We start from the raw sequence: 17,028 nt of genomic DNA, 5'->3' as shown, positions 1-17,028 counted from the left end.
CTACGGCAATTCCAAATGAGGAGGTCTGGGAATATCAGAAAGCAGGAAGGGCTAGAGAGATGGACGGGATTCCACAGCCCCAGGCCCTCAGCCAGTGTCCTTGGTATAGGCCAATGGTCGGCAAACCACAGCTCACGAGCCACATGCAGCTCTTTGGCTCCTTGAGTGTGGCTCTTCCACAAAATACCATGGCCTGGGTGAGTCTATTTTGAAGAAGTGGCATTAGAAGAAGTTTAAGTTTAAAAAATGTGGCTCTCCAAAGAAATTTCAATCGTTGTACTGTTGATATTTGGCTCTGTTGACTAATGAGTTTGCCGACCACTGGTCTAGCCCTTCGTCTTGACAGGGCACAGTGTCTGCTGTCCTCAGCTGAGGCCAAGTGACTTGCTGCTGGAGGTCAGAACTGATAGAGAAGGCCTCCATGCCCGCCTGACAAGCTCTCTTCCCTTTTCTTCTTTTTGGGTTGGAGGTGGGGGGTAGGGGGAGAGCTGTCAGCAGCCACCACACCCAATGAGATAGCCCTGAGGGACTGTGCACATCCAGTCTCAGCCTCAGCCTTTGATGGGAAATGTTTATCATCTGCACATGTTTGTGCTGGTGCTGCGCCCACCGGCACCCTATAGGTGCTGGTTCACCACCTGCTCGGCACCCCAGGGCTTCACTGGAGGGCTCCTGGGTCCGTCCAGCCTTGACTGAGCCGACGGCTGCGTCTGTGAAACTCTCGCGTGCACATTGTTTTTCCAAGGTGATGTCCTGGAACTGAACCTTGAAAAACACAGCTCAGAGCTGCCAGATTCAGAGTTAAGGCCAGAACAAATCACTGGACACCGGGTTTCCGGATCCGGGGGATTGTTCCCCTCCCCCACCCCCGCGGGGTCCTGCTTCAGATGTGTTGCTTCTCAGGTTGCACGGGCATAGCTTACATTCTGCCAAATTCTTGGGTTCGTAAGCCCCTGCCAAGGTCAGCAGGAACTCAGTTAATCTGCTGGGTGAGTCTAGCTGGGAACCAAACACTGGGGAGAAGCTGATGATTTAAAAAATCCCTTGCCTTGCATCCAAGATAGAACATGCCCAGCCACATTTCAGACATTAAACAGAAACAGGCACCTATTTTGCTTGGGTGACTCTTCTGGTTTTAAGTTGCTGCGAGAATAACAGTTGTGATTATATTAAAAAGGCCGCTGCATTTGAAACATGGAAGAACGGGAGGACCAAAGCGAGCATGCCCTCCAATTGCTTTGTTCTGACAGGGCCAGAGTCTGCCATCCTCAGTGGAGGCCAGCAGCTAGCAGGAGCATCTGCTGGGAACACTCTACACGGACTTGGTGCCCAGGGAAAAGCCTCCGATTTCACACAAGAGGCTCTGGCTTGGCAGTACCCTCTGGAATCTCCGGAGAACCGGATCTCTCATCTGCTCAGCTCCTAAGCCTTTTTTCCCCTCACCCCATCCAGAAGAGTAACCTGCCCTGAGAGCCACTTTAAAATGTGGGCCTCCTTGTTCAGCCCTGGGGTACAGAGGCCAAGATGCCAGATATGGAGCTTTGTCCACTTGGGTAGCTTTGTAGAGAGGAAAAGCCATCCACAACCAGGTGTTACCCTCTGACCACATCCGGAGCAACCAGCTGCCCCAAGGGTCCCCAGAACATGGTCTCCATGACTTAGGAAAGCCCCTTAATGTGTGTGAAAGACAAGGAGCACCTGGTTGCCACCCTTACTTGTTGGGGCAGGATGTCCTGGGGGGAAAAAAAATCCTTTTAACAAAATACAAGAGCCATAGAGAATCTGCTTTGGCTGAACACAGGAAGAATCATGTGTACAGAGAGGCCCTTCTGATTTAGTGAGTCATTCATAACTCAGTGTATCACCCTTTTGTTCTGGGCAGGATTTTAATCAGAGGTGGAACTTAATTTACCGGCAATGTCAACTAATTTTTCATCTGTGCACCCGCCTGCTGAGAAATACTTAGGGTTTTCTCTCTGCCCAGCTCCTGGGGTTCTTCTAATCAGAGACTGAGAGCTGAGGGTTTTGTAATTATTATTTTTTTTTTTTTTTACATTGTTATTACTGTATCACCATGTTCTGAAAATGTCAGGTTCTCTTACCTCTTGGGTATCAAGCTGACATATAAATGAAGGGCCCCAAGTGATGGTGGAAAACTAATGGACCTCGAGTGTGATAAACAGGGACCAACCCCATCTCTTCCATCGCCAGCACCTCTGCTGCCGAGGCGAGGTCCCAGGCGGGTGGCACCTCCTCAGATAGGTGCCAGGGTCTCTGCCCATTTGAAATGTAAAATACAAAAACAATGGTGATTTCCTAGGTTAATGAGATTCCAAGCAAATCTGTAGAGTTGGCAGGTTATTTATCAAAGTGTGGGGCCCAGAGACTGAAATGCAGGGGTTGTGCTTACTTCAGCAGCCCCACAGTGACACAGGCATGGTCCACTGGAGCCTGAAAGGACTGTGAAAACCAGCTTGGTCCAGACTCTTACTTCACAGATAAGTTTTTGGTTTTGTTCAAGTTCACACAGCAAGACAAGGGATGGAGCTGAGATTGGAACCCAGATTTCCCAGCTGCAAGCCTGGTGCCTCCCTCCCCCTTCTCCCTGCAAGCCAGGCCTGCCAGTCTGCCGCATAGAACCTCACCGATCACATCGGCTGGATGTTTTGTTCCCAGAAAAGTGTTGGTGCGACTAATAGAAACCAACTCTTATTAACCAGAAAAGAAATATATTGGGAGAGTAGGGGTAGCCCTCAAAATTCATAGGAAAGCTAAAGATACAGGCTGAGCGAAATGGGGCAAAAAAGCAAGGGTAGCTTCCGGGGACCGGGGCAGGCCTTTGAATGAGCCGTTTTCTTTTTCTTTCATGATTCCCCTCAAGAGCCAGGGTCCCTAGAGACCTCGGTCTCCACGCCTGGCTAATTCATTGGTATTACAAGCTAAGCAAATGTCATTTGGGATTTGGGATTGCAAAGCTTAAGCTTTTGGTGTATTGCATTTCCTGGAGAGAGCACCCAGTTGGCCCAGTATGGATTACCTGCCTGTTAGGTGTGGATGCTGAACAGCCAACACCAATGTCCTGCATGTGTACATTGCTAGTGTTCACCCACATTTTCCTATCTCCTTGAACTCCCTCACAAGAGGAATAGCTTCCCTATCCCCTGGAAGTAGACATGGCCATGGGGCTTGAGTTAGCTCATGAAACTGGAACAGAAGGGATGTGAGAAACATTTAAGAACTGGTGTGTGGCTCTGCACATTCTCCCTCGCCTTCCATGGCCAACCCTCAGGCCTTATGTTGACACAACAGCTTTATAATCTCTGAGGATGACCCAGGTCCTCAGCGAAGTCCTTGTGGTTGTTACAACTACACAACTTGGACTCTAACCAATGCACCCGCTTACACAGTGTCCTCTGGAGTGTTTACACAAAGGGAACCCAGCAATGGCAAACATCCCACCATGTAGCCTGGAGAGGAATCTGTGCAGCTGGAAGCCTCAGCGGTGTGATGACAAGATGGGTAGTCTGTCACTTTATCCCAATCATATCCGGAAGAGTGTCTGCCGAATTTCATCCCATCAACCTGAGCCGCACAGGCTGAGAGGATTATCATTGAACTAGAGGCCCGATCATGAAGATTCATTTAAGAATGGGCCTTCTTTCCCCTGGCTACCGGCACTGCCTTGGCTCTGGCTGGAGCCACTTTTCCACTCTGGCACAGAGCCGCCTTTCCACCTTCCTATGCTGCCCAGAGGCCCGGAGAGGCTGGGGTGGTGTGGAATGCATGTGTTGTCACCATGGCGATGACACAAGCGTCCCGCCCCGCCCCCAGCTGCTGGCCACCTGCATATACAATTTAACCCATCATCTTTGTTGAGTTTATCTGCATACTCACTCCTGATTGGCTGGTGGGCACTGCGAAGGTATGGCCAATTAGCATGTTACTCTTTTATTAGTGTAGATAGGAAGCCAACGTGCCTACGATGTCAGGCAGGACGTGCCCCCATCAGCAGCCAGCTTGCTGTTTTATCTAGTGAGTGTTTATGGAAAGGAGAAGTCAATGGTGGGTTTGTATAAAGAAGATCTGTTTCTCTCCCTACATACATGATTTTATCTCGAGGCATGTTTGGAAGTGCTGGACCTCCTAAAGGAGAAAAATATAATGTGTGTGTGTGTGTGTGTGTGTGTGTGTGTGTACACCTTTTGATTTACCCCTGAATCAAATGACCCAATTAATGCATTGGTACTGAGTGGGCATGACTTGGCACTATCCAGCCCAGGCCTCTAGGTTGCCTGAGCTCAGTTTCCTTGCAGAACACGGAATGAGCAGGACACTCTGTGAGTGCTTTTTCCCACTTCTTGAGAGTGTAGGAAAGATACCGAGCCAGACACAGGAGAGAGAGCGTTTTGTGCCGTGTTAATTTTTCAGTGCATTTCACAGTGTCCTTTTAACACTTTTGCTTTTCATCTTCCAACCCTGGCCAGACTTCCCAGGTCACCTCTAGGTTTGTCTTTCTCAAGGATCCTCAGAAGCCTCCCAATGTTACTTTTTGATTTATGTCCTGTCTCCATTTGACATTGAAAGTAGCGATTCTTAACTAAACTCTGTGCTCTGGGATTGGGTCTAAATTGGAAGAAAAATAATTCCAAAATAAAACAAAGTGAATTAAAAATAATGAAGTGCTGCATGTATAGGAGAAAAGGTTTGCAACACCTGCAGCTTGAATTTGTTGGAGACTAGTACCCATAATGGGATGGCTCTGGGTGAAGGGCAGGGTCCGTGGGGGTCAAGTAGGGAAGGAGAGAAAATATCCGATCTGAGTCACTGCAGATGTGATGTGAGAAGCTAAGAAAAGTCATGTGCTGAAGGGTAACAGAACCAGTAAAAATGACTGGGACAATGATTGGCAGCCAGGACCTACAACCCATAATAATCTGGTATAGGAAATGTTTTCCTTTTTTTTTTTTTTCCATTTTGTGTGGGTTTCAAGGGTATAGCTTAGTGGTTAGATAGTCATATACTTTACATAGTGTTACCCCTGATATTTCCAGTACCCACCTAGCTTCATACATAGTTATTACAATATTATTGATTATATTCATAGATACAGAGAACAAACTGATGGTTGCCAGAGAACAGGAGGATTGTGAACTGAGTTGAAAAGGTGAAGAGGTTAAGAAACACAACTTGGTAGAATGTGGTCAAACCAGGTTCTGACGGACCCGTGATTGTGTTGACATTGAAGCCCTTCGTGGTGCTGTAGTTCTTGCCCGGAGGATCCCTGGCCTTGGCGAGTGAGGAACAGAAGGATGCTTCCAAGGCCCCTCCCGTTTCATCCTTTTGGTTTTGTGCCATGAGGCTTCCCAGGGAACCAAGTGCCGCATTCTGAAGACCCTCTTGATAAAACACATCAAGCCTTGCTGAAGTTTCTTTTTGCCTTTTACCTAAATTAATTTAGTGAGTTATATGGTGCCTCCCTGGACCGCACTTTGTGTAGTGCAAGTATGTCAAACTCAAAGGCTAGCAAGGGCCAAATTAGCAAGGTTTAAGTTTATGTGGGCCGAAAAAAAAAAAAAAAAAAGAAGCTTCAATTTTCATAGAAACGTAGTTTTATTTCGATAGAGACATGCTGAATACAAAGGGCTGGAATGAATGAGTAATCGTTAACATAAAAATTAGTATTTCTCTTCAACATTAACCAGACACTGAGTAACTGCACAAATTAATAAGTGTAACGCAAATAAACCTATTTTTCATGTTCTCCAAAAGCGAAATATTTCCTGTTGTGCACACCAAACAAGTCAGTCCAAGACTAATGACGTGGCAGTCGGCTGCTAAAATATTCAATGCTAGTGTTAGTGGAGAGAAATTGCCTGTGTGTAAGGTGCGTAAGGGAAATGAATGCAACACGATTATAGTAATCAGTCATTAGGGAATGTTGTAGTTGGTTGTTAATAATTATGTATAACAGGATATTGTAAAAATTAAGTTATGAAGTTTTTATTAAAATGTTTCTTACGTGCGGTCTGGCTGGTTTCGCTCAGTGGATAGAACAACGACCTGCAGACTGGGACTTCCCAGGTTTGATTCTGATCAAGGGCACAAGCCTGGATTGTAGACTCGATCCCCCGTAGGGGACTTGTGGGAGGGAGCCGATCCATGATTCTCTCTCATCATGGATATTTCTACCTCTCTCTCCTTCTTCTTTCCTCTCTGAAATAAATAAAAACATATATTTAAAAAAATTAAAATGTTTCTTACATACTGTTATATTGGCTGGGACGCAAAAATATTCGTTGTGGGTTGCATGTGGTCCTCGGGCCATGAGTTTGACATGCTTGATGTAGAGTGGAATGAACCCTTACATGTTCCATTATCATAAGAGAGTTTGGGTGTGGGCTCCAAATCCCGGAGTAAAACAGGGAGCAAGGAGGTGCGGCTGGCACAGCCCAGATGACAGTGAGGTTGCTCCATTGCAAACGGGTGCATGTCTCTTTCTGCAGGAAGAAATGGCTGCATGTGCTCCTGAGACCCGAACTCCTGCCCTTCTTGCCGTGGTGCTGTCTGGGTGGGGAGGGTCCAGGCCTAGTTCAGGTGACAATGGAGGGCCAGCCAGGTGCTGCCCTATGCTTTCCTGGGCCAGGCCCTGCGGTGGAGGCTAGCAGAGCTATAGCTGTGGCTGTGTGAGTGCTTCCTAGGCCTTTCTACTTAGGATAATCATTATAAGCTGTTATCCTGGCTCCTGAGTGAAGATTTGTTTTTGTTGTTGTTGTCATAAGCACACTTCACATGCATCTACCCTCTTAATGTGTATTAAATGCACATTACATTATCGGTGATTGTAGGAACAATGCTATACAGCAGATTCTAGAGCACATTCATGTGCTGAACTGAAACTTTGTGCCCGTTGTTCTTAAACTGACTTTCCCCTGTGCCTGCTGTCCTGGGCTTTGGAACCCCAGGGACCTCCCGTGTTCCTCCCTGAATTCTGAACCCCAGTCCACACCCATTCCATGTCTGCTTCACTGCCTGCTGACCCCTGGCCCTGGAAATACATCGTCTACATCTGAGCTGCGCTTCCAAAGCCTGGGAAATGGAAAGTTATGCTTGATGCTGCCAAACGCCACAGCATAAAGGATTTATGTTATGGATGGACCGAGAGTGCCAGGAGGCTGCCCCAAGAGCAGGTCCCCAGCCGCTGCCAAGAGGGTCCATTTCATAGCAGTAAAATCTAGATTTTAAAAAAAGTTTTGCCAACTTCATATTTTTTTGAATTTGCCATTTTTAAGATAGAGCTATTTGCATTTTCCTTTCTGTGACCTTGACTGTTTTACTATCGACCTATGAAACTCAAATACTCAATACGTTCAATGTCTGTCACACTCATGGAAAACATTTTGCAGGTTTCCCTTTGTGTTGTAGTTTTGTTTTTGTGTGTTTTTTAAAAAGTTGAGAGTTGACAAGTTCGGAATTTTTTTATTTGTTTATTTACTCTACTGCTTTTAGGACTAAAATATATTACCCCAGCTAGTGATTACTTTAGTGTACAAGTTAGCTATCCTCCTAATTTTTGTGGCCTAGAGCCCGATTTAGTAATATAGATTCTTCATTACTTCTCAAACTTATCTACATTTCCACAATAAGGATTTCATATGATTCCCGCCCCCACCCCCCGAGGATCTAATGTGCCTTATATATGTCTAGATGTACTCTGTGCTGTGGGTACGCATGTTGATTATTTTACCATTAGCACATCATGTCAATTATTCTGAACTTTATTATATACTTCTATAGATGAAGTTCCATTCCTCTGATGTTATTATTTTTCTTTCTTTTTATTATTTTATTGATTTGAGAGGAAGAGAAAGAGACACACACATCGATAAGAAACATTAATTGGCTCCTCCTGCATGCCCCCTACCAAAGATGTTCCCCGACCGGGAATCAAACCAGTGACCTCTTGGTGCGTGATTTGATTCTCAATCAACTGAGCCACACCAGCCAGGGCCTTGTTTATGTTTCATATGGACTTTAGAATGTTTTCATCTAATTTCAAATTAAATATCATTGGGGTGTTCACTAAATTACTTTAAGGGACTGACAACTTTAAGATAAAAGCCCTTGCTGTCAGGAATGTGGAATGGCTCTCTAAATACTTCTTTTCCTTTAAGAATACCAGTAGAGATTTTCAATATTTTCCATAAAAGTCCCATAAATTTCTTGTTAGCATTTTTCTTGACAGTTTATAAAAGGTGTGTGTGTGTTAGGGGAGGGGGGTCTTATAGGAAGACAGAGAGAAAACGTGTGTGTGTGTGTGTGTGTGTGTGTGTGTGTGTGTGTGTTGTGAGTGAAATTTTCCCCTTTATATTTTACTTTTTCACGTTTATATTTTAGTATTGCCTATAGAGAAGCCACTGGGTTTTGCTGATTTTTAAAATCCTATTGCATCTGAGTCTCTTAGGTTTTATAAATGTATGACTGTATAGAATTCAGTAATTACAAGTTGGTCTTCTAACTTTTGATAGTTATTCTCCTTATTTCTGGAGGAAAAAATCCTAGGCAAACAGTCCCTTTCCAATTCTCATTGTGACAGTATCATTCTATCACTTTCTTGCTTCTATTGTCTATCATCTATTATATGAAAATTATTTCTTTAAGGGTAATCTGTCAGCTGTCAGTATATCTATTGCTTCCTTGAGAATAATCTCATTTTTTTCTCTGGCTGTTTTTGGACATTTTTTTACCTTTGAATTTTGCAAGTTTACTACATTGCCTAGTTGTGGATTTCTTTTTATGTATCTTCCTTGGTCTTTGCTCAGCTTCTTCAAATCCTGTATTCCATATCTTAGCTTTTAAATCTCTATGTAATTCCTCTTCCTTATCCTCTCCCTCTTTTTCTTCTGAAACTCTGAAATTAGCACTGTATCCTTTATGTCTCTTATACTCGCCTACCTTTACTTGTTTCATTCATTCATTTCTCCTGACCTATATTTCAGTTTCTAAATCCTTTCAACAGCTGTGTTGAATCTGCTATTAAATCTATCCACTGAGTTTTTTAATTTTTGGTTATTATAAGTTTGTTGTCTTTCCTTTAACTTGCGATGTCTGTTATTTTTTATAGTTTCTAATTCATTGCCAATATTGTTGAGCTTGGTATATTTCACCGTGAATTCTAAGCTTCATTGTTTTATAGACTGTAACCTCAATATTGAAGCCCCTGCAGGTCTCTTTCTGGTCTCTATTGTTTCTGCTGGTTCTGGCTCATGGTGGGTTGGCTCTGCTTGTGCCACACTGTTTTTGATTGTTTGCTGGATGTTGGATTTGAATAGAATTTTGTATAGGGATATTTTGAGGCCTGGAATGTTATTATCTCCCTCTGCCACTCTCCTTATTTCCCAAACAGGGTCTCTTTGCATCCTGTTGATACTGAGCAAATGCTCAAATCCCTTTCTTCTCTTTCCTTAAGAACTCAATCGCAAAGGTACATGCTTACTCTGAGCATTCCCAATTATGTTCCCTTGACCTTGGGTTAGAGTAGTGGCCGGCAAACTCATTAGTCAACAGAGCCAAATACCAACAGTACAACGATTGAAATTCCTTTTGAGAGCCAAACTTTTTAAACTTAAACTTCTTCTAATGCCACTTCTTCAAAATAGACTCGCCCGGGCTGTGGTATTTTGTGGAAGAGCCACACTCAATGGGCCAAAGAGCCGCATGTGACTCGTGAGCCGCAGTTTGCCAACCACGGGGTTAGAGTAATGCTCCGTGGATTCAATGTAGGATTTTTCTTATCGTCTTTTATTTTTTATTTATTTATTTATTTTTATTTATTTATTTATTTTTTTGTCTTTGAACAGGAAGAAGGGTATGCAGAGCTAGTATTTACCAACACATAGCCCAGGTGGCAAGTCATTGGTTCTGTTTACTGGCCCTTTTTTGGTGCTTAGTAGATTCACCCTGATAAATCCTTGTCTGGATGAATCATTTAATTCCAGAATTGCTTGCCAATTTCCAGGGATTTGGTTTTGTTTTGAGCAAATGTTTATCTCCTAAGGTTCTGCTGGACTGAGATGGGGTCTTCTCATGGCCTGATTTTCTGAAAGATACAAAAAGGTAAAGAACAGGAAAAAAATCTCTGTTCCAGCATACTCCATTCTCCTCTTTGGCTCACATGCCCTGCTTCACAGGTGAGGACCATCCTCCCAGGAAGCTCTGCAGTCTTCCCCTACTGAGAAGTTACCTGAGAGTTGCTGACTCTGTATGGACAGAGAAGAGAAAGAGGTTGAGATGAAAGTGAAGGTGGAAGGAGCTAACAGACTTCTTTCCACTCCCCCACAAAAGACCCTGAAAATGTGGGATTAGCTTTGCTGTTGGTTCACTCTGTGGCTCTCATGGCCTGAGGGAGATGCTGATGGTTTTCCAAAGCCTTTCCAGCCTTCCTTTCACCCTTTACAGGAGGGAGCCACACAAAACCTCCTATTGTGTTTGTTAACCCAGCAACAGTCCTCCTGTTGTAAATCCCTTCAAGATTCTGGACTAATTTCAGTGTATGTTGTTTTTTGTTCTTTCGCAACTAGTATTTTAGTGAGACTTTGGGAACTGTTGTATCAGGACTTGTAAGCTGATTTCATTTCAACCGGCTCAGCTACTTTTTGGAAACCTAATCTTTTATTAAACATTTGAGAATGCTGAGCTTGCAAGAGAAAAACTACTTCTCTAGAGACATGTGGAATTAATAAAGGGAGCTGATAGTTTTTGACAAATCATCCCTCAGTTGTCCAGTGTATATGGTTACAGATTTTTCAAGTATTCATACTGTGTATGAAGTTCAGTGTCCTGAAAAGAAATGTGACATAACCTGTCAAGTCATATCCTTTCTCACATCTGGGCAATGATTTCAAAGGAATGGTCTGCTTTAAAAAAAAAAAAAAAAAAAAAAAGCATATATTATTGAAATGGAAACATACTGTATGTGTGTCATTTTCATGATAATTGGTGTCCTTTATAAAATTCAATTGACTTGTGAGACACAGCAGGTATTATATAGCAATCCTACTCCTATTTTAGATAGCTTACTGAGATCATTATCTTCAGGAAATAAGCATATTGAGATATTTTTATGGCCAGTATGGTTCCAAGCTCATTAACTGCTTAAATTTGTAACATCTCTCCAACAAGTTTAGAATATAAGTTAATGGTGTTGTGAAACCATTTATGTATTGCTTTGTGTTAGACTAAAATGGTTGTCTCATGATTTTCTGGCTGGACCACATCCCAACCTCAGTGGATGCATTTCTGAAAGGCCTAATTCTTTTCAGGTCTCTTCTTCTAAAGGTAATTTTGTTCCCTTCATATTATTTTGCTATTCTACCACAGCTCTTAGAGACAGTTCTGGTGTCCATGTAGGATGAGAATAGTATTTATATCAGAATTCAGTCCCTACGAGAGAAAATCAGATTTTCGCCATGGAGTTGGGAAAATCAACCCAGGCAAAGATGAAATATGGGATGCGTTCCCACCAAAACCAAAAACAAACAGATCATTAGTCTAGTGAATGAAAAAGCAGGATTATCATAATTACTTGATATTCTTCTAAAATTTCTAGGCATTGCAATTAAATAAAAACAAGAGGAACAATTAAAATGAGATAAAATTGTCAAGGGAACCATTAGAAATAACGCTACAGTTAAAAATGGAATTGAGCGAGTTAGCTGAATAAATAGTGCAGTATAAATATTACAATCAGTTTTTCTTCTATAGCAAAAAAAGAAAACACACACACACACACCACACACAATAAGATGGAAAAAATTTTCATTCCTCATAACAACAACAACAACAAAAATGCAGCACACAGTAATAACCTGAATAAGAAGTATATGGAATTGAAATAAATCAAGCTAACCTACTGAGAGCTAGAATAATAATTGACTAAATGAACAAGCATATCATACTCTGAGAAAGCAAAATAAATATAGTAAAAATGTGGATTTTTGTTCAAATTATGCATAGGTAATGCAATCTGCCTCAAAATTTCAGTGGCATTTTTAATGAAATAACAGATGTACTCTAATTTCATCTCAAAGAATAAAAAACTTGAGAATATGAAGAAGGAAAAAAAAACTTTTGGTTGAGAGATGCAAAAAAGAATAATTAAGATTTGTTTAACAGGATCTGAAAACACATTATAAAACTGTAGTACTTCCATCAGTGAGGTCAGCAGAACAATAGGATAGTCTAGAAATAAACTCCTATGACTGAGGATGTAGGCTATGATTGAGGAGACACTGTGTCAGAAAGGGGAACCCCACAAGTTAGACTTGGGAATGTGGTTACGAAATCAGGTACCAGGACCTAGTTTCAGTAGCCATGGGATTTTGAATTCTGGAGAACTTGACAGAGTATGAGACCAAGTTCCCAAGCTGGATCAATCTTGGGAGATTTTATCAACTTCATGATTTCAATCTGGGCAGCACCATGGGAGGCAGCCCACACCTGATCCCCAGGGAAACATTCACAAATCCCTCAGACCTGACCTTTGGTCCAGTATTATTTCCTCCGCCCCTCCTCAAGTCTGCCCTTCCAATTGAGATATTTTTATGACCAGTGTGGTTCCAAGCTTATTAACCACATAAGTTTGTAGCATCTTTCCAATTAGTGTAGAATCTAAGTTAATGATGTTGCTGAATTATTTACATATTGCCAAAAGATGAGTCAGAAGATGGAGAAATATTTCATTGCTAATAACAACCAATATATGAAACATTTAGGAATACTTGAATAAGAAATATATAAAATTGCTATTAATTAAACTACTGAGAACTAAAGTAAACACTGACTAAATGAAACAGGCTCCCTCCTCCTGACCTAGAAATTGGCATATGACTAACCATAAGAACTCACTCTCCTCTCCCAACCCACTGCCATAGGCATCTGTCCCTTGGCTTTGCTGGTGTCCCGGTCACAGTCCTCCTAACTGGAAAACTCAGATTCTCTTTCTGGACCTTCAGCTCCATGTGACCCACATACTCCCTGTCTTCTTTTGATACTCTTTCCTCCTGTTTTGAAATAACAGTGTTACTGGTCTATTTCACCCATTTAAAGTGTGCAATTCATTGGTTTTTAGGATTTTCAAAGAGTTGTACAACCATCACCCCAGTCATTCTGAGAACATTTTCATCACCCCCAAAATGAACCTATACTTGTTAGCATTAAGTCCTCCTTTGGTTTTTAACACACTTTTCCTCCCCTGGTTATCCTAAATTGTTCTTTCTTAGTCTTCTCTTCTTCTTCCAGGGTCTTAAATATTTCTGTTTCCCAGGTACCACTGTTCAGCCTTCTTCTCATATTATTCCCAGTCTCAAGGAGATCTTCTTCAAGCCCATGTTTGAACTTGGCACTTCTATGACTCTCATAGCTGTACCTCAACCCCAGACCTCAATCCTAGGCTTCAGTCTTCTCATTGCACCTTCCAAATGCACACATCCATCCAGAAGTCTTACAGACACTTCAAATGCAATAGGTGCACATTGAACCTATCTCTCCCTTCAGGTCCACTCACCTATTCTGCCACAGATGTGTTCTTCCTCCAATGCAACACATGCCAAACACACATTGTCACGTTGTTCACTATCACTCAAGGTTAGCCTCGGCACCCGGACTCCTCCTTCTCCTTCACCCTCCATATCCAGCCAGTCATCAGGCTCTGATGATTCTGAATTCCTATGCATGTCTGACCTGCACGTCTTACCTGCCTCCCTCCTCTCTGCTGCACTGCTGCTGTCTTAGTTCATGCATCTTTTACCTCTTGTTTTGATTCCTGCAAAGTTTGGCCTCGCTACCCCCAGATTGGCTCCCTCCCTAAACTGTAGACATAAAATCATGGCCTTGCCATCAGTGGTGTGTGGCCAGCACATATCACCTAATAGATCAAACCCAAACCATTGAGTAGAGGGTTGCCAGCCTTAGGCAGCTGCCCTCCTGCACACCTGCTCCACCACAAGACTCCTGACCTTCCCCATACATGCCCTCCATTTTACACATTAGCATGTTTGAAACTGTTTGGAATTTCCTGTTAAGAATTTCCCCTTAGCAGAACATTCTCTTCATTCTCTCCTCTGTTCCCACAATACCTTTTACCTAATCATATCTTGGCATTTCCACATTTTCGTGGTTTTATTACATGCGCCTGTGCCCTAGTAGAACATAAGTTCCTCAAGAACATGTACCCCCTCTCAGTCCTCTCGGATCCTCGGTACCTAACACCACACCCACAAAATAGAAGACAAGCTGTTGATTCATTGCACAGATGGATGAATAAATGCATGAGCAAAGGAAACTCTCTCTTAATTCCTTTCAACCCGGGACATGACTTGCCAAGGGGAAGCAGGAGTGGGTGACATGTCGGACATTGAAAGGAAAAGCTGGCTCTGTCGCTGCTGCCAGGGTAGCTTCGGGCCAGTATCCTCCACTGTGGCTGCCATGACTTTGAGTTGTCATGCGGACCCAGCTGGATTTAACAATGAAGCTTTCAAAGGGGACATTTGCCGCAGGGGTTGAGGGCTTTGTAGGTCACCTGAGATGATGAATCACTCCCTTCAAAGCAGACAGAACTTGCTACTTCCTTTTAGATTTCTGATCAAATGGTGTTGGGTTGTTTGCTAAGACTTGGATCCCACTCCAAATTTCTGAACTCACTATTTCTCTGGACCCTCAGATTGACTTCACATTTTAAAATCGTGGCTGTGTTTGCTGGAATGGATCAAATCGACTCATTCTACTGGCAGCCCTGATGGTTCCGAGCCTGTTACTATGGAAATGAATTTGTTACTTCTGTGGTTCCTTCCTGATTTTCAGGCTGCACGGCAACATTTGCAACGCTCCTGCGAACCTCTCCCCACAGAGGGGAAGGATGAAAATAGAATCCTAGGGGTGGGAGCCAGGGATGTGTAATAGTCATCAGCCTTTGGCAAATGTCTTGGTTCCAGATCAGCGCATCTCACTCCTGTTTATTTGTGTTGTTTATAGTTTATGCGCTAAGCTCAGCACTTCCCTGAGACGCTCACTCTGCCCAACATAGCTGACTCTATTAGAAAAAAACATTACTTTTTATAAAACCACTGTCTCCAACATACAGCACCATCACCAAGGGACTGATGTGCCCCACGTTGGGAGTATGGTGACTTCATGGCCCCATTACCCACCTCCCTAACTCCGGGATCTGCGGCCCTTGTCCAGGTTTCATTCCATTGATTTTCACAGCATTCTGTGTCCTGGTAGGGGACAGCCTGAGCCCTATCCAACACTTTGATAAAGGGAAGGGAAGAGGGCGCTCAGACGTCCTGAGATTCTGGGCCATCTTCAGCCCTGCAGGTGGAAGCTGCTTCAGATGCCTTACCTCTTGTTCTTTGTACTACTAACAATAAACAGGAGGAAGGGAAACAGATTTATAATTTCAGGACTTAAAAGGCTCCTGAGTTCTGATACCTCTTAAAGGGAGCTCCTCGTTCTTGTTATCATCTTACATTGTCAAACAATCAGGGGTTTGTTCCTTTATTCATACAGCATCAAATACTTTTTAGCACCTGTTTTGTGCCACACACTTTTCTAGACACTGGTGGTATGACAGTAAATAAACAAAGTGTGTGTGTGTGTGTGTGTGTGTGTGTGTGTGTGTGTGTGTTTCACTAACCACTATTCTCACAGAACTTAGTGTGGTGGAGAAAAAGTAAAATGATCAAATGAATACTTGATAGGTCAGTGATAAGTGCTATACGCAATGGAGCGGGATGAGGGAATAAGAGTGGAGGGAGTAATACAGGGTTGGCAAGATGGTCAAAGTGACTGAAGCCAAAGAGTTGAGATGTGGATGTGGAGATGAAGTTGGAGTTAACCAGGTATGGTAGGCTGAATAATGGTTTCTCAAAGATGTCCATGTCTTAATCCCTGGAACCTGTGTCTATATGTCACTACATGGTAAAAAGGGCTTTGCAGATAAACACCAGTAAAATCTCAAGATGGGGGACATAATCCTGGATTATTCAGATGGGTCCAGAGTAATCACAGAGTCTTTATAAGAAGGAGACAGAGGGGTCAGCTAGATAAAGAGAAGCTATAAGGAAGTAGAATTCAGAGAGGTGAGAGATGCTATGCTACTGGCTTTGAAGATGGAGAAAGAGGGAGGAAAAGGAGGAATGCAGGAAACCTGAAGAAGCTGGAAAGGTTGAAGGAAATGGATTCTGCCTTATAGCCTCCAGAAGAAAGATTCTGCCTCAGCCCTACCAAGACCTCAGTTTGAGACTTCCTACCTTCCAAATTATCTATAATAATAAAAGCGTAATATGCTAATTGGACCAGACAGCCGAACAACCTTCCAGATGACCTTTCAGATGACCTTTCAGATGAAGCCGAGGCTGTGAGGGCCGAGCCCCTTGCATGAATTTTGTGCATCGGGCCTCTAGTAGTAGAATAAATTTATGTTGTTTAAACCACTGACTTTGTGGGTAATGTGATACAACATCAATTGGACACTAATGCAGAGATCAGATTATGTAATGCTTAAAAGAGCCTTGTTTATAAGGATATTGAACTTTAATGAGTGTGAATCAAAACCATGGGAATATTAGGAGCAAAGGAGTGCCATGACCCAGTTTGTGTATTTGCATAGTCATTTTGGATCTTGGGTGGTAGACCAGCTCCGAGAGGAAGAAGTTGAGGTACAAGACCAGTTAGAAAGAAAAGTGATGGTGGGGTAGTGTGGGAGGCAGTGAGAAGTCAGATCTGGAATGTTTTAAAGGTAGAGAGACAGCAGGACTTGCTGATAAACAAGACTTAAGGAGTACAAGAAAAATATATAGCTCCTAGCAAATACCTTGAGCAAGTCACAGGTAGAATAGAATTGCCAATATTAAAAGGCCAAAAAAAAAAAAAAAAAGGAGGAAAGGAATGGGCAGAAGGGGGGGCGGTGTGTGTGTGTTAATTATTGGTTCTTAATTTAAAAGTAAAAATTTATTTGCTATTTTTAGAGGA

General features: G+C 42.8%; 1 protein-coding gene across 14 annotated transcripts in view; it reads left to right on the top strand.

Annotated features, from left to right (window-relative positions):
* CALN1 (calneuron 1) overlaps positions 1 to 17,028 on the top strand; it is a 428,626-nt gene that overhangs the window by 345,533 nt on the left and 66,065 nt on the right. The window contains exon 6 of one of the 14 annotated variants that reach the window (XM_084880728.1): positions 6,045 to 6,179. The exons of the other annotated variants lie outside the window; for them this stretch is intronic. Within the exon in view, the coding sequence (XP_084736854.1) occupies positions 6,045 to 6,134 (90 nt within the window). The 3' untranslated portion in view covers positions 6,135 to 6,179. Of the gene's footprint in view, positions 1 to 6,044; positions 6,180 to 17,028 lie in introns of those variants that run through there. 14 annotated transcript variants of the gene reach the window in all.

The sequence above is a fragment of the Pipistrellus hanaki genome, assembly GCF_964339955.1.
Source record: "Pipistrellus hanaki genome assembly, chromosome: 4".
Lineage (NCBI taxonomy): Eukaryota > Metazoa > Chordata > Mammalia > Chiroptera > Vespertilionidae > Pipistrellus > Pipistrellus hanaki.
The sequence above is the reverse complement of the archived record's forward strand: the minus strand, read 5'-3'. Positions and strand labels throughout refer to the sequence as shown.